Source organism: Merops nubicus, unplaced genomic scaffold (genome assembly GCF_000691845.1).
Source record: "Merops nubicus isolate BGI_N331 unplaced genomic scaffold, ASM69184v1 scaffold40446, whole genome shotgun sequence".
Lineage (NCBI taxonomy): Eukaryota > Metazoa > Chordata > Aves > Coraciiformes > Meropidae > Merops > Merops nubicus.
The window spans coordinates 21,447-40,129 of NW_008617875.1; the positions used below are offsets into that span (position 1 = coordinate 21,447).

The following is an 18,683-nucleotide window of genomic DNA, read 5'->3' on the forward strand; positions in this document are numbered from 1 at the left end:
CTAAGCTCAAGATTAAAAAACTCAAAAGTATTTATACCTCAGTGTTACAGTGTAAAAGCCTGATAAATCTCAGTATTTTCCAGCATAAGTAGGTGGCTTTTGCATGTAGCTTGGCCCCTCAGTGGCACTTACTAAAGCTGTTTGTGCCCTCTGCCACCCATGTGATAGAGGTCAGTCTTCCCATGGCACCACTGAACTGCTCCTCATGCTCAGCCAGCTACTTTCTAGTCCTTGCTTGTCCTCAGCCACATCTTGAATGTTTAAGAGCAGATGACTCTCAGATGCACAAAGGTGGTGGTGTCTCCCCAAGGACATGTGACACTGTGAGGAATAATTGTGGAGAAGCTCTGGGGGCTCAGGAATTGGTCCTTTGGCTTCCCTGAAAGTTTGTTCAAGTTAGTGTAAGTTGTGGCACAACACATCCTACACTCAGTGCTTTGCTTACTTTTCTTTGACACACAGCATAGGATTTTTTTCCAAAATGAAATAATGCGGCTTTGCATTTAGTTCTTATGTTTATGCCACTGTCAGCTGTCTGTAACTGTGGTGAGTTTTTTCCATTGTCTTTGTAGGATAAATTGGCATGACACAGGGATGTGCTGGAGCCACAGACTGTACATGATTCGGTGCTGTTGATCTACATGGCTGGGTGATGAGGATATGTCAGAGGCCCTACCAAAAATTTACTTTCTTAAAAAATAGTTTTGACATCTCATGGATTTTATAGAACTATAACAGCACATAGTTCTATTTCCTGGACTATAGTAATTCCTGGAGGCACTGAGAACCTAAGTCATCCAGAGTCAAGCCCTCCAAAAACATGATTAATTTTTTTCAAAAAAGTTACTCCTATGATAAAAAATGTACTCTGTGTTTTTTAACTTTACTCATAGAGTTCCCTAAGAAGCGTCAATAGTTCTCTAATATCTGAATTATCCATTGGTAACATAATTTAGACAAACATAGCTGTACTGGGGGGGGGGGGTTTATAACACGCACAACTGTATTTAGTTCCCTTCAAAGTTATAATTCATAATTCATTTGGTTTCAGATCTAAATATCTAGACAGTGGTGTGTAGCTTACAGCAACTTATCAGAGACAGCTGTCAATAAAGTTTTACTAAAGGTGAATTTACCCTAAATTACTCAGATTTTAGAAGGTGCACAATTTTCATTCAGATATCTGTTTTAAATTCTTCTTCAGAAAGTTTTAGAACACGTAGATTTGACTGTGTAATAAAGAAAATTGAATGTATTAGTAGAATATGCATATACTTACTCTATTTCAGACAAAACAAATTTTTTTCCCAGTTATTTCTGATATCAGTGGGTTTAGTTTTATTTTTCTTCAGTTGTATTTGCATGTGTATAGAACTTAAACCATTAAAAATAGTTATTTAAAGTCTAGATTCTACAGCTACATAATTTTTTAAAAAGCTTTTTCAAGTCAGTTTCAGATTATGGGTCATTCGCTGGGACTATTTGTTATTTGTTTTCTGTTACTAGGCTCCTAAGACACGTAATCTTGACTGTATAACTAAACTACTGTAACACTCTGTGCAGGAGAACAGCAAACAGCAAATATCACTCAATTGGTAAAGTTTTGTGCCAGAAAAGAATAATGGATTGAGTTAAAGCCTTTAAGCTTCCTCTCTTTTTGAACATTTTCATAAGCACTGATCAATTGCTCAGATGATCACAAATAAAGTGACATTGAAAATCATAGCTAAATCTTTTTACTTATTTTCAGCTGAACTGACTCAGTACTTACAGAGCCATAATTCTGTACATCACTATCCCTCCATTCCATTTCCCCCTTCATGACTCACAAGGCATTGATCCTCGGTAATATCAGTACTATAGAACATGATTTTCAACTGTATTTGTTAGATTTAAACTTGTAAGTAGTAGTGTCAGCATCTGCAGCTGTACAAGAAGTTTGTCTTTTTGGGACTGTGACATAATATGGGCAAAACCAAATCTGGCACAGAGACACTAAATACAAATGTTAACCCCTTTTCAGTCATCAGTTCTGTCATACAAAGGATGGATTTGTCTTACTTTTCTAAGTTTCTGTAAAAGCTAAAGTACTGCTGCACTGGTGTTTTGGTGGTTTTTTTTTTTTTTTTTTTTTGTTTGTTTGTTTTTTTTTTTTTGTATTTTTATGGTTGCCCTTTACTCAGACTGTCTGGATATAAATACACAATGTGGATTTCTACATGATACAAGAAAAGACAGATGGCACTACAGATATCTGACCACTTCTTGTATAACAGATAAATTGTTTCATTCCCATATTACAATGACAGAAGATAATTTGTTTATTTTGTACTGGAAATCACAATTGTCTTTTCACATTTTGGTAAAAGGACTTGTACGGCAAAGGCATGGAGGCCTTTGAAGAAGTGAGAGAAATTTCCTTTATTTGCTTATCTTTCATATGCCCTCAAAGTCATTGTTGTGCTGGCACCCACACACTTGAATACACAGGTGTTTTGAAGTGTCTAGGCCATCAGTCATGCAAATAAAGTAAATATATATTTTCACTTATGAGTAAGTAAGCTTATTTAGTGACTAGTGCTCTTTGGGATTAAAGATTTCATGAAACTGAGTAAACAAAAATAAATTAAAAGTAGAGAATTATGGAATGCTACACATTTTATACACAATTCCTGAAACTCTTAAATGAGGATAAATTATTTGACAGAATCATCCAAAGGTAGACAGATTTGATGGAATTTTTATATGCTGATTATCTGTTCTGAGTTAATGCTTATTAAAAGAGGATTAATCTACAGTCCTATTTGAGGAACAGCTTATCAGAAAAAGGAATGAGACTTGGCTGGCAACATTAAAGTTTTCATTTGCAGTAGGAAAATGTGGCCTAGTAGAGATAGGCGTGCAGAAAGCTTTCTAAAGCTTTCTAAAGCTTTCTTGCCTCAGAATGTCAACTTACTATACATTTGTATTTTTCCAATTCTAGCAGGCATGAAGATTAAGTTTAACCTTGTCAGATGATATTAATAAATGGTTTGGTTACCTCCTTGTATATTTAATAAAAAGGGTGTGAAAAGCTCCTTAACGTATGCTTTTCTTCACACAAATGTATACAATATCATTTCCTTAAATATTTATGCATTTAAAATGCATTTTGGATTATATTTCTGCATTTTTACAGTCCTTGAAATATAAGCTGGTGGGAATTTCTTCAAAATCTCTCTATGTAGAGGTTATTTTTTCATCTTCTTTTGAAAACCAATCTCATCCTTGCAGGTCTTCAGCCTTTCTAAGAACATATATCAGATGCAAAGAGTGCTGAAAGAGCTTTTTTGCTTCCTCGGTGATAAAAAGCAAGGGAGATGGGTGGGTCAGTGATAGGGGCATCCTTCCCTTCCTCCTCTTACATTGCCCCTTGAAATTGCTCTGCTGCTTTTTGAAGTGGAGACAGGATGAATAAAGCCAGCTGTCTGTGTGTTTTATTTTTACAGTGACATCTACAAGCCTGCATTGCATTAAGTATGCTTCTATTCAGGCGTTTAGACTTGTTTTGTAATTGCAGAAATCAAACTGCAGGCAAAAATGCTGACAAAACGTATGGCAGGAATGATAAACATAGTGCTTGTGTTGGCAGCCTGACCATATCTTCTGTTGTTAGCTGTCTTTCCTTTCACAATATTGATGCTAAAAGAAAGGCACCCTCTCCATCCAGCCTCAGGTAGCCCATTTATGGATGACATCAGGAATAAGATTTTTTTTCTGTAACATCCTGATGACATGTCTATACTTCAAGAGGAATTTTGACTGGTTTAGTTGATATTCCAGAGCCTTTTCCACCAGGGATAGTGATTAAAATACTTTCTTGTTTATTTTTTCATTAAGATTATAACCATCCATGCACTGGGGTACAGGGTAGAGGATGAACAAAACTGCCAGTATTCCTTCCCAGTTCCGTACACATCACATAAGCCACTCACAGTCCTCCCCTGGTAAAACAATGTCACTGCAAGACAATGTCTTTCTTTAATAAACTAAGTTGTACCTTTCTTCTAAAAACAGTGGTTATGTTGGGAGGGTGTAAGATTATTGAGTGTAGGAAAAAAAAACAGGAAGCTTAATACCACCAGGATACAGAGACAGAAGAAAAAAGAGTAAATGCTGTGATACCTGTTTCTTCTCAACAAGCTCATGTGCCACAGACAATCTGCAGCAGTTATGGTTCTAGCGAAGGGTTTTTGATGTCATTTCTTCCTGATAGGCTTTTCACAGCATGCCTTGGCATTTTTTCTATACCTCACTACACAGAAAATAAAATGTCTCTGGCAAACATTGCTGCAATCTCCTACAAGCTCTCCCGTTTTAGCTTTGCTTTATAAAGGTACAGAAGGCGTGCAAATATTTTGAAGACCACAAATATTGATTTTTTTTTTTTTTTTTTTCATATGACAGGTAAAATCTCACACACCTGTATGTGTGGCACAAATGGTGACAATATTACTTTAAAGTTATTTCTGGTAGAGGGTAGTCTAAACAAGAGCATTAATCCCAAGAAGTTTTCAGAAAATATGTCTTACTGGAATTCCCTTAAATCTGTAAACTTTACTCATAAGGGTTGTTACTGAACACACCTTTCTTTCTTGTTTTCCTTGGTATTTATTGCTTTGACAAATGCAGAAAGTTGGGGAAATTGAGCATTAAATTTGAAGGGGAGGAGGAGAAAGAGAACAGCATCAAATGTACTTTTGACCAACAAAGACAGGCAGTACCCACCTCGTTGCATATTCACATGATATCCACAGCACTTAAGCTTAGTCACTTTTAAGCAACAAGTGATACATTCACCGAGAACTGACTGAACAGCCATTTGACAGAATGACAGAGTCACAACGTTAGAAGCAATGTGACTGAATGTAGCATTGGCTCTAAAATTAATTAAGTGCAATGTTTTACCTTGTCTTGTTTTTCAAAGCAGACTTTTATTTAATACTTCCCATACTGGCATTTTTATTTTCTTTTCATTAATTGGCTTGATTACATCCTTTCAAAATTTGGCTATTAACCATTTTGATGTGACATATGACTGCAGTGGTTTTCTGATATTGATATTAGTCTTTTCTTCAATGAAGTGTAATTAATCATCCTACCCAAGCACTCTTCCATCAGGGCTTCCAGAGGGGCCAGTTTTGTCCCGTTTACTGAATGTAAACTGTGAAATTATCCTAGGAATTAATAAAGCCACAAGAATTCTATAAGGTATCAGAAGTATTTTCCCAGCGGATTTATGCTAATTTTTCAAATGATCACAGCATTTCTATTTGTTGTAGTAATTTTGTCTGATTATGATGCTACATAATAGCCTAATCTTGAATTAGTGTAGTTTGGACTAATATTTGGAAAATCTTGCAAATACTCTGGGAGCTGTAATTTAATGTTGTAAATGTCTGCCTTACAAAGGTAAATAGTATTTCCAAACCGAGGCCTCTTTTAAATTAAACTGTCCACAGATTCTTGCATTCCCCTCTGAAATTAGAACTATCACCTTGTCAGGGGCCTGTAAGGGTGCAGGTGTCCAAAACATTGGTATAATTTAATAGTCTGCCTTATCTATGCCTGATGATAAATAATGGGATGTTGCCACTGAAAACCAGAGTAGTCTGTTGGCCTTGATTCAAAATATTTGTCAGTGCTTCAAAAAGGAGCATCAAATGTCAGTTAGCATCTCACCAGTAATGTGAGTTTACCTGTATTGGCCTGGAATGTAATCCTTTTAATAAGACAGATAAGAGTGAGGCTGTTTTTTGTCAAACACTCATGAATGGAATCATAAAACCAATTGTCTCCCTCTGAATATGTCCTTGGGATCCCCCATGGCAAGACCAGAAACACTTTTTCTTCCCAGTCATACTGGTGTGTATGCGTTTATGTGTGGGTGCTGGTTCTTATACTGTACTTCTAATGGAAATGATGCAGCTATATGTTTTTTTTCACCCCTTCAGCTCTAATAGTGTTGCCATCTCTTTGTATTTGTCCCAGGAAATGGCATATTTGTGTGGTGACATTATATTGCTGCATTACAACATGATGTTATTAACTCACTGGTGCAATGTCATTATGTACTGAAGCAAAAGCATGCCAAGAAAAGAATTTAATCACATGTCTCAGTCTTGCAATCCAAAGTCATATGAAGGGTCTTGTGGCAAATTCAGGCCTTTTGCCCAGGCAACTGGTTTGCTTTGCAAACTACAGAGCAAGTTTAAGCTAATGAATAATGTGCAGTGATATTCTAAACAACTTGTACCCCTAATGTGTTTGATCCTTTTCTTACCATTTCTGTACTTTATTGTTTGATGATGCCAAGAGGCCTCCGATCTCAGACACAGAGCAGTTTGAATTGTTACTTTTAATTAATTATTACTAATTGATTTTTCCCTGTCTTATATGTGTGTGCGTGTGTGTGTGTATGTTTGTTTTGTTTTTTCAACCAAAACACAGTCACTTTCCAAAGAGGAGATGGAGGACTAATGAGCAATGGAAGGTATGTTTCTTTGTATATAGGCCTTTCCATCGTATTTATTTTTAAAATTAGGGATCTGAAAAATGGTATAGGTAGTGCACCTGGATAAGAACTGGTCCTTGGGAAGACTGACAACACTAGGAGGAGTTAAGTAGCTTATGACAAGGTTTAATGACCTATCTGTTGTGCACTTTGGAGGAATCAAGCCCAGATGTTTCATATCTCCCAGATGCCCTGGAAGAAATGAGTAGTAAATATCACAAGGAATGTGTTCATTTGTTACTGGGATGTTTATTGCATTAATTAGACATTAGCAAATGAAGTTGCTGTTGTTTAAGACTCCTTATTGGCTCCCCCTAAATTGCTGTGAGTGAACAATTACACTTAATCGATCATGAAATAAATGATTCATGGATGATGAATAGGCTGTAGATTGATAGGACTGGATTCCACAACTTTTGCTACTCAATTGAAATTGATAAAAGCTGATAACAGGCCCATATATCCTCATCTATTTTCCCTTTGCCAATATGGAGATTGTAATTAGGCCCTGGTAATAACTTCCAATCTCCCATTTAATCAATATTTTAGCAAAAAGAGATTAGGCCTAATGAGAGTGAGTAGATGTGGCAAGAAAGCGGATGGGTCTTCTTATTGCCGTTTCCATAGAAACTGATGTTTCTCTTAGGGATTGTACCAGGCGGGGGTCTGTAACGTACAGCGATCAGAGATGTTGCTCCAACTTCATGAGTGCATTAATAACCTAGGAAAACTGTAGAACTGTGGAGGTTTTTTTAGTTTTGTTTGGGGGAAGGAGGTGTCTCCAGGAAATTATTTGTTTTCCCTGTTAAATACAAATACAAGCAATCCACCTGGCTCACTAAATTTCTGGCTGTTTATCCTGGAGCGGGAGAGACAAAGTGCCTTATGGCCCAAATGTACCTTCTCATACAACGTACCCGCTGTTTAACACTGCTCCAAATGTTGGGAATTACAGGGATATAAAAGCCATGCAGCAGTGGCAGATAGAGATAGTTGTGGACTTTCCATTAATCCTACTCAAACCTGTTTGCCTCTAAACCATCCAAGAGTGCATAAAGAAAGAGTTACCAGCCTGTGGATGACAGGCATGCATTTGGGATGCAAGGGAAGGAAGAAATAGTAGCCCAAAGTCCTGGAAATGGCTGATATGGAGCAATCAGTTTGAGTGATGGCTCCCTTGAGGTGGTAATTTATCATGCAGCCCTAGTGTAGGATCCCATGATGGTGCTGCCTAACTCCTGTTTCACACAGACAACGGAGTTCATTTGGATTCTGGCAGAATCACGACGGATGTCTAGTCCCACTTCTAGTGACAAAGTTGATTTGTATATAACCTTAATTAACTGCTCAAGGTCTTTAAATCATCAAAGGCTACACAATTTTAATTCGAAATAAATTAAAGTCTCCTAAACTGTGTGCTACCTACTGTGTTAGGAGAACAGTGATATGGCCTCTTCAATTGCTACCTGTCTCACAGATATTTTAATTTTGTGGGGAAAAAAAAAAAAAATATATATATATATATTTGTATGTATATCTTTCTTTCTTATTCTACTTCAGCCGACCAGGTCTGTTGAATGCAAGTGACCCCAGTTATCCTTGGCTTGCAGACTCTTGGCCTGCAACAAGTCTGCCAGTAAACAACAGCACTAGTGGACCAAATGATCTTGGCAATTTTGGCCGTGGAGGTAGGTTTCATTTTAAGTCACTGTATAGTATACAATAGGCTTCTGTCAGTTAACCTCTATAATAAACACTATGTAATATTTTTTCTTTGTCTCTTTCTACTTCTTTAAAATGTCAATCTAGTTAGTAATTTATCCCACAGTGGTGAGAAAATGTCTGCTTATTGTCTCAAGAGAAATATATTTATTGTGCAAAATAATTTCCTTTTGTGTGGAGATGAGCAATCTGCTGTGCAGGGCTATGTAGCCAGGGACAGAGGGTGTCCATAAGAGCAGAGAAGAATTTGGAGGATGCAAGAAGAATATTCCTTCTGCAGAAGGACAAAAGAACCTTGTTGCTGTCACCTTACTCATCCCCTTGCTGCTGAGGGATTGCTCTCAGTCTCAACCATAATGCATGGAGGTGGCCTCAAAGGTCTTCAGAAACTTTCCTTCTTCTTGGAGGAAAGAATACATAAAAGTGAACTATTTAGATTTTTTAGGAATTTATTTCCATTTGAATTGAGGGAGGCCCTTCGGGGAGATGAGGTAATGATTTGTAATTATGGTGATGAATCTTTAAAGGGGTTATTTTCTTTCAAACATTTTACTCAAATGGGAATTTCAAGATGTGTAATTGCGATTTTTAAAAGTCATAGCGATATTCACATTTGTCTATTACTTCCTTGGTTTCTGTGATGCTATAACATAGCTAGTTCTGTGTAGTGATGTTCAGAACAAGACCTCCTAACATAATGGGTATATAAATATTTTTAACAGGTAAGTAAACAAAACCCAAGACTTTATATGTCAAAAATAGATTAAAATGCAAAAAAAATCTGTAAAGCCATCAAACTGATAAATGTGAAAAGTATTCAGTTGTGAACTGTACCAGAATCTGCTTCTGAAAACCATCCCTCACATCAGTTACATTTTACATGGGAACCCACGCAAAATTTCTTGACGGTGGTTTGACTTCAAGTTACAACAAAACATTCTAGATTTATTTTCCATATAAAGATGTTGCAAAGCTCTTGTCTTGCAAACATATTATAAAGTGAGCAAAACTTTTTGTAATATTTAGAAGGCAATTGAATATCTGACAGCTTCTTTGTTGTGAATATCTTGAAAACAAAACCCTTCAATACTTTTCCATCCTTTCATGAGCTCACATAATACAGAAAAATTACCATTTGCTTTTAGCATTTGGCTCTATATGACTGAAATTGGAAGCATGCTTTAAAGCTTTTGGCTTCAATGTAGATGAGGCATAAGTCCAAATTTGTCCGAGAGATGCAACAGTTTTATTTTGAATTTCAGCAGCCTAATTCTACTCGTGTTCTTTACAGTTGAGCTCACACTTTTATTCTGGCTGTTTTGAGACCACTTATCGCTATCTGTTTCAGACGTTGAATTTGGATGCTTCTGCATTAAAAGTGGATTAGAAGTCAGATGTCTTTTACATGAATTAACTCTACAGATAGAACGTGGGCCTCTTTTACTGGTTAACAGGTCTGTGTTAATATAAAAGGTCTGTAAGAATTTTGAAAATGGTAAGTTGGCAGTCAGTCATTCTGAGAACTCAGAAGCTGAGGCAGGCAGTTGAAACATTGCTTTTAAGAGTGAAATCCGCAGTATGTCCTAGATTGGCATTTGAGAATAAGGCTGTGAGTGGGAAACACAGGTTAGCTTTGGAGCCACATAAGGCCACAAAATAGTACTGCATCACCCAAAGCAGCAAGAGTTTCCCTCAGGAAGCACTTCAGCACTTTCATTTATCTCAGGAGCGACAGAAAGTTGGAATTTTGAGAGTTTTGGGGAAAGTGTCCAGTGGGAAATGTGTGGGAAATCTTTGGTCTGGAATATACAGTGTGGGGTTTTTTTTCTATGAGAACTTATTGGGAAAATCACACTTGATTTTTACTAGGTGATTATGGCCTTCTGTAAAACTAAAAATTTAATAGCTCTTTACATGCCATTGATGCCAAGCAAGTAATCTGTGGTTGTACTGAAAATACCCAGAATATCTGAAGAACATCAGTTTATGAGTAAGAGTGACTGAAAATTCTTAGCTGGTGGTGAGAAGCTATGCAACTTTCCTTTCATGTGTGTGCAAACGTGTAATTCTCCATTTTTAAAATTACTGCATAGGGATGATACTTCTTTAGTTGCCAGAAGTGTGCTCTAAAAGATAGATGGGTGTCTGAATGCTTGAGAGCTGAGAGTTTTGCTAGTTTTTCCTTCACTGAGTCTGCAAACCCAACAGACACAGGTTGAGCTGGACTTGCTCCATCTTATACATCAACAACAGAATTTATTTCCTAAACTTCCATCCGTTATACTTGAAACCAGTTGTGGAAAGAAACAATCTTCATTTTGTGGATTAAATGCAGGAAAGCTAGGCCTGTACTTGTGTTTCACATCTCATGTTTTATTTGCACATAGGTGATGTTACAGGTATGTACTGCCCCTAGAAAGCGTGTTGGATATGTGCAGATAGTAATAACCTGATTTTGAAATATGACCTGTAGTTTGCATTAATGGTAGGTTTTTTTGCACTTACAATTTATCTGCAGGTATAAGTTAAAACGATTAAGGTATTTTAAATATTTGATTGTGCCCACTTTCCCTGTTACTCTTGTCTGCAAACCCAGATTGTACTGATAGACCCAGATTTAATCTCTGTTTCTGCCATCTCTCTACTGAACACTTTTTATTGCCATATTTCTTGTTAATATGATGTTGTTGTCCTGAGCCTGCACATGTGTGCAACAGTGAACATGTTATATGTGTTCACTGTTGCACACATGAATGCAGTAGAATATAGTTCTGTGGTCTAAACGTTCATCCCAAGGGGAAAAAAAAAAAAAAGAACAAATAAATAGAGGGAGGAGGCCATGCTGTCATATCTTACTGCTGGAAAAGTCTTGAGACAGTGAGAAGAACAACTGTATTCCCCGAGGTTGCACAAAACCCATGTCTGGGTCTGGAATTGAGCTTAAACCCTTGTCTAGGTGCAAGAGTCTTCTTTTCTCTCTCTGGGGCTTAAGATATATAAAAATGTCTGTTATGGGACACAAATGGGATCTGAACTTTGTTTCTCTGGGAGTATGCATTATCTCAAATATGTTTTAACAGCTGGAATTCATATCTGCCATCCAACTGTATAAAGCAAATGGGATATAAATTATGCATATTCATAACAAGTAAATTCCAGAATGGATTCAACTTTTCAGAGTCTTAATAATTTGTAAAAGTAGTACCTCTTGATGTGTTGACCTCAGAGAGAGCAGGAAGGGTGTTATCTGCTGAGCTGTGGTTCTCCTTGGAACATCATGCCAGTCATCATTAGATTCTTCACACTTCAGTAGTCTCAGCTTCTAAATCTAGTACACCATCAGCAAAGGTCACTACAATCTTTAGGAAGAAGAGAGACTGCCAATCTAACTGATTAAAGGTACAAATTGCAGTGTGTGATAGGATTAAAAAGATGCAGAAAAGTCAACAGATATTTAGTTAAATATGCTGTACTGTTTTTCAGGTAAATGTACTGGAGTATTTGAACAAGTTGTTCTCCATTATCAACACTACTTTGCCATTTTAAGAGACTGATCACTTAAATCCCTTCAGAATAACTGATTTTCTTTCACATATCAGGAACAGCTTGGCTTTGTCAGGTTTTTCTTTTGTTGAAAAGAGGAAATGTACTAGCTAATGTCAAAAAGAAAATTAGATAAGCTCATGCATAAAACTTCAAGGAAGTCAAGGTGATGCCCTTAAAAAATTACTTTGAGAGCTTTGGCATCCATTTAAGAGTTTTGCTACATATTTGCTAGGAAAGTTTCCTCTGTGATTTGTAGATTGACTCTTTTCATCATTTCCCTGAAGCCCAGACAGTTTCATTGGTTCTGACATAGAGTGAACAATTGAAAACATTCTTCAGTAGAGAAATATTCCAAACTTCACTTTCACAGTTGAAGGTATGGGGGAAGAAAAAAAAAAAGAGATGGCTTTAGGCAGTGAGACGTGAAGGACAAGTGGTAGGCCTGTCACAGATGCTGATAGCTCGGCGATGGTTGTACATCATCTTCCCTTCGTTGGCTCATGGACCTGTCTCAGCTGAAATGCAAGCGTGCAAAATGACACATTTATTTTTCATCTTAAACCTTGCTACTTTGAGGCTTCCTGTGCATCAATGATTTGTTTTGTTCCCCTATGTTCACCACAGATGTGCTGCCACCAGTGCCAGGGCAAGGAGATAAAACTGCTACCATGCTTTCTGATGGAGCCATTTACAGCAGCATCGACTTCACCACGAAAACCAGTTACAACAGTTCCAGCCAAATAACGCAGGCTACACCATATGCCACCACCCAGATCCTGCATTCCAACAGCATCCATGAGTTGGCTGTTGACTTACCAGATCCTCAGTGGAAAAGCTCAATTCAGCAGAAAAATGACCTGATGGGCTTTGGTTACTCTCTCCCAGACCAAGGCAAAGGCAACAACGGTAATTACCGTTCTTATTTTCCAGGGCCCTTGGCTTTATATTCTTATCATCTAGGCATGAATTAGAAAAATCTTTTTAGTGTGTGATATACTCTTTGCATTTACCGTAACCACTGCTTACATGCCTTGCATGCATGCCGAACCTCACACAATCACAAAACAGATTGTTCTGCGCTTTTAATACTCCTTGTCTTGTGCTAATCACCAAACCATCTGCCTTTCATTAGGCTAGGGTAGGTATACGTTTTAAAAACATATAAATTAAAACTCGCTACTTCACCACATCTGCCGTTGACTTGCTAACTGCATGTGTTGCATGTGCTTGTGCTGTCAACTAATCACACAATGCCACTGTGACTTTTGCCCTTTAACCCTTAGCCTTGCTTTACATCCCTGACTACCGCGTGGCTGAGGGATTGGCTAATAGATTGCCACACAACCAGTCACAGGATTTCAGCACCACCAGCTCCCACAACAGCTCCGAAAGGAGTGGCAGCCTCTCAGGTTGGTTCCACCGCCGTGGGTGGGTGAGGGACGGAGGGGTGTTGGCGAGCGGCTCGCCACGGAGGCGGAAAACCTCCCAGGTGCACTTTGCAGATCGATATGAGGGTGCCTGCCCACTGGAACATCAGCAAACCGTGTCACGTTGACCTCCACCGGGAAAAAAAATAGCCTGTTGCAAAACCTCTATGGAGACAGTTGGAGAATGCTCCCAACCAGCACTTGTCGTCACAGTTGCAAACCTTGCCTTGTCACGTCCTCTCCCTGACGGCACAGTTCGTGGAGCAAATATATTTCTGCATCAATCTTCAGTTTAGGTCTCCCCACACTGAACATCATGAGATTAATATCTTTGTTGAGTCGTTAACAGATTCTGCACTCACGTGAGCTGTTTCTAAATGCTGTTTTTGAGTGAAGCAGCTCAGAAATAAACGTGAGGCCCTGTGAGATGACCTGGGTTTCAAAAATTGTGCCAAGTCTGCGTACAAACAGAATGTAAATTTCATGTGTGTGCTGCATGTTATATTTGAAAAATGATGCATTTTCATTGGATGAAAATGATTGTAGTACATGTGGTTGTGTGTTATATTTAAACACACCTTATTCTTGATGTCTTTAATTTTACTTACTTGTTGCTTATATTATGTGTAACTATGTCTTTTTTTAAAAAACAATAACTGAAAAGCCAGCAATTAAAATGAAAGCCTGCTATTTCACTTAACCAAAGTATGAGAGAGATGCAGGGATTTAAATTACAAATCTGTACTGTATCCTTAGCCTTTTGAATTTCCACTATAAGTTGGAGCAATTGTAACAGTAGCAGATCAACCCCAAAAATGACTTCTTTATGTCAGTTTAACTGACTATTCAAATTGAATATTGAGATTAAAAGCCTGTAATCATTGGCCTGTAATTCAAATAGCCAAATGTATTTGCAAGTTTTGTGTTCTTGTGAGGAGTATTAGCTGATGTGAGTGAGATTGAAAAATAGGCTTATGGCATTGACAGAGCAGTATCTGGGAGCTAAGTTCATATAATACTTCAAGAAAAGTTCTTGCTCCTCGTATGTGAGATGTATTGACAAGTATCTTAGGAAACTGACTTGCTTCTGTGGCTGCAAGAAAATGCAGAAATTGATATGCTGAGGTACTTATGTGCCCGTTATCACAGGACGTTATCACACTTTAGAAATGGTTGATAGCTATAGCTGCCTAAGAACTTTCAAAATTTAAATATTTCCAATTTTCATTGGAAAATACCCATTGATCAAAAGTTGGACTTTGAACAAATATTTCAAGTGAAACATATTTTGTGTAGTGTTATTAACGTCAGGTTAGGCAATCTTTCTATGGACAGGGAAATCCTGTTGTGATCAAAGCAGCTCACACCTGAATGCCCCAATGCTCAGATGCGCGTCAGACCATTGGTCTGCAGAGTCAGTATTTTGCTCTCCGTTGCCCACTAATTTTGTCTTTAATGCAGGCTTTTTATGTCTGTAATACATGAGAAACCTTCAGATAGTCCAATAATTAGAGCATCACTCTCATCAGAGACCGTCTTTGATTAGGTCATGCCCATCAGGGTGAGCAGGGACTTGTTCTCTCACTTTCTTGGTTAGTACAGTAAGTGCTACTTATTATTCTAAGTTTATGTCTCTCTCAAATTAATATCATGAGAAATCCTATCCCACTGTGGAGAGGAAAATAGCTAAAACTCAACTGCTTTGTGAGGCAGGGAAATTTTGTGGCTGTACTTTGCACCCCTTATGTCAGTGCTGTGATCATCAGCCTGGCTGGGAAATTCTTTTTCTAGGGCCCGATTCATCTAGAGAGTTACACAACATAATTGAATTTCAGTGTGAGGAGACACTGAAACATCCAGCATCATTGCTATGGGGAAACAAGGCTTCGGTGCAACAGTTTTCAAGCACACATCAGGCATTATGTATTAGGTGTGTGTGCCACTAATCTGACAGTGGAGTAGCTCTGCCCATGGGGACAGAAGAGAAATCTCCTGCCCAGCTGTACAGTGTAGGCTGCTTTCCCTACCAGTAATGCCCTTGCATTTCCTTTCTTTTATTTCTTCCTCTAAACAGTTCCTCAGTTCTCTGCCTCAGTCTTTCTAATAGTTCCATTATCTTTGACCTTTCTCTCCAAAACTCCCCAAATCCGAGTGGCTTGATACTAGCATGCATGCACACACACTCACTCTCTTACGCATGTGCTTTCCTCCCAAAGCGGTCCCTCCTGCCTTAGTTCTTGTTGGCTCCTACTCCTGCTGACTTTTCAAAAATTCCCCCATGTCCCACGAATTAAAATTAACATAATTCCTTTGTACTATTCTGTGACCTTATTTCTAACTCTGCTTTCCACCATACCTGTGCTTTGGAAGGTTAATTTTCCTTCTGGAAGGTTCATGTATTTGTTCCTCCATTGCCACCTTCACTAGGGCTTCTTTTCTGTTGATCAAAATGTTCTTTCTCTTTTCAAGAAAGCTTCCCTTCCTACCAGGTTACAGAAGGAGGGAAGAGCCTGTCTTGCAGTCTGGTAGAAGGAATATCAGCTCGGTTCACCCATAGTCAATGGCGGGATCTTGGCTGGGCCTACTGTAAATACTCCAAGACAAGGAAGGAAGAGCTCATCTGGAATGAAGTAGTGGAAGCCAAAGTCTTGTTTGCAAAATGCTGCCAGATAGGCTGATTAGACACCTTGCCAGACTTGTTTGCCTGTCTCTAGCAGTCACAAGAGAAGATGAAAAGAGAAGTCTTGGCTACCTCTGAAACAAAGAATCACCTTTTTCTTCTCTCTCTATTTGTTCCCATTTTTGGTCCAGCTGGCATTTGGAGATAACAGAAGAAAGCCACTGTCTCTCAGACAAAAAGTTCCATGATGCATGCTTGTGTCTGTACCTAGAACTGCACCTCCTTCTGGATGTCTCTATGTCTACAGCAAGAGCCATGGCAAAGAAGGTGGTGCCTGCCAGTGCACACTGTGCCACCCTACCTGAGAAGTCAATTGTGGCTTTTTTGATTTATTGCTGTTGAGAACTTTCTACATGTTTTTTTCTGTCTGATCCTTATAAATCAGGAAGAGACATCAGTGGGTAAGACAGATTAGATAGTGCTTTCTGCAACAGGCCTGGGATGAGTGACTGCCAGCTGGGTACCCCACTGAAAAAGCATATGGCGAACCATTCTTCCACCCAACAATCCAGAGATTTTGAAAGCCACAACAAAATGGTAGTAAATAGATGGATCGTCAAGCAGTCAAGGGATTTGAAATCTTATGCCATTCTTCCTCTTAATGAATTCGTGACAAGAAAAAGGAGTATGAGCACAATAAAAGAAGCAAAACAAGTTAGCTAAGAGCTTTCTCTGTAAGATCACTTTCCCACAAATGGAAGTGTCTCAGCTGGAGAAGAGGGCTTAAACAAAGTGCATTGCTAACTTCATTCCTACTAACCTTCTCCATTAGGGCTGTATCCCCAGAAATAGCACCTCATCCTCGTAGTGGCACGGGACGTTTGAATCAGGTTGCAGATGACTTCTGACATTGCAGATGACTTTCTCCTCTTTTAAAAAAATGGAACTTTAGTAAATTCCTAGCAGCAGTTGTTTTGGCAAGTCACACTTCTCTTTCTGGGTGAAAACTACTGAGTCTAATGACAATTTTTTTAGACTCTGGAAAACCCAGAGGTTAAGGACACAAAAAGAGATTATACAAAACAGTGTTACAAGTACATTGAATTCTGACATTTGAAAATTATTTGCTGTGGTCTATTATATTTTTATCTAACAGTAAATTCAAGAAGACATAAAGCAGACCTGAAGAACTCAGTAAATACATTCATGACACAGCAAAACATATCTTTCCTTAGTTGTGCACTACTGTGGTGCACATGTATGCAGTTTTAAAAGAAGCGATTTTCAGCAATTATTCTGAATTTTTTCCATTCTATTATTATTGTTTATAACCTTGTAACAGCATTAGTTCATTGATGCTAATTCTGCTGAGATATAAATTCATCTTCTTTTTTGGGGCATGCCATCTGGAATCAGAATTCTTTCAAAGAAATGTAAATAGCTAGCTTTTTTCCCCCCAGTATATCTGTAACATTTTAATTTTCTTTTTGGATTTGCAGGTGGCAAAGGAGGGAAAAAGAAGAAAACCAAAAATTCTGCCAAGTCTCAGAAAAACAATGGTTCAAACTGGGCCAGTGTTCCCCTCCCACCCCCTCCCGTGCAGCCACTTCCAGGCACAGAGCTGGAGCACTATGGGGTGGATCAGCAAGAAGCAGGGTAATTTTTTTCTTTTTCTTTTGAAGAAAAATCTGTGATTTGCAGAGGTGTCTTTTTTTTTTTTTTAATAATTTTGGTAAATGACAATATTACCCTGTTTTGTTTTAAAAAAAAAGAGTGCCTTGTTCTATAGACTTAAGTATTCAAGGCTATGGTAGTGGAATGTTTGAATGGGTTCTCTCGATAGTGACTGAAGATGGAAATAAAAATGACCTTGCTTCATCATCGCGTAAAGCTTCCCTGCTTGCTCATGCTGAGAAGTATCTCACTTCACATCTAACTTAATTGAATTCTGTTGGGACTGCTTGCGGATGATGGGACTCAGAGTGAGTAAGGATGACATAACCAGACTCCTTGTATTTTTGTATTGCTTTGATGTTTAAAAACATTAGAGCCAACAGAACAAAACACCTCACGCTGCACTGGATGAATTTTAGAAGATCAACCAGTGGATAATATCTTCTCATCGGCTTTTAGAAGAAATTTCGCAGTTGATGAAGGCATGCTATTTATAGGCCTTTTAAAAATATTTAAATAACTCTTGAGTTTATGGAATCTTACATTTATTTTTGAATAACTTATACTTGTCCTCAAGGACACAAAATCATACAGAAAGCACTAAATGAGAGGAAAGAGACATTTGCTGTACAGAGAACAATTATGGAATGCTTATTATACAGTGACATTTTATGAAATACCAGGTTACCAGACTCTGGAGGAAAATCAGAGAATATAGAAAAATAGTTTACTGTGGACAGCTCTGTTGGAGCCTTTGCACGTCACTGTCCTGCCAGGGAAAAAGTTCTGCCTGTTTAAATACATGGATTAATCAATATTTCCTAGGGATGGAACATATGTTTTAAAAATAATTGTAAGAGCTTTACTGAATAAAAATATATCAAGTGTTATCTCTTTTGTAAGCATAAACTGATCATCACTACTTTTGTATTGAAAATTAGAAGAATTAAATATTAATATCAGAGTTTATACCATGTCCTTCAAGTCTTAAAATGAACAATAACTAACTATGTAAGTCAGTGGAATTCCTTTTAAAATGAATGTCCAATCAGGCTGTATTAGAGTTAGAATTCCAAAGAAAATATGAGGAAAATAAATATCCTTACTCATTTTAAGTGTTGTTTAAATCTCAAGGCAAAAA

General features: G+C 37.9%; 1 protein-coding gene across 1 annotated transcript in view; it reads left to right on the forward strand.

Moving 5' to 3' along the window:
* The window catches only part of LOC103775798 (roundabout homolog 2-like), a gene marked incomplete at its 5' end in the record, with an annotated part of 83,489 nt that overhangs the window by 19,096 nt on the left and 45,710 nt on the right, over positions 1–18,683 (forward strand). The window contains 5 exons of the mRNA XM_008943271.1: positions 6,490–6,532; positions 8,114–8,241; positions 12,446–12,727; positions 13,105–13,230; positions 17,368–17,524. Coding sequence (XP_008941519.1) covers positions 6,490–6,532; positions 8,114–8,241; positions 12,446–12,727; positions 13,105–13,230; positions 17,368–17,524 — 736 coding nt within the window. The remainder of the gene's footprint in view (positions 1–6,489; positions 6,533–8,113; positions 8,242–12,445; positions 12,728–13,104; positions 13,231–17,367; positions 17,525–18,683) is intronic.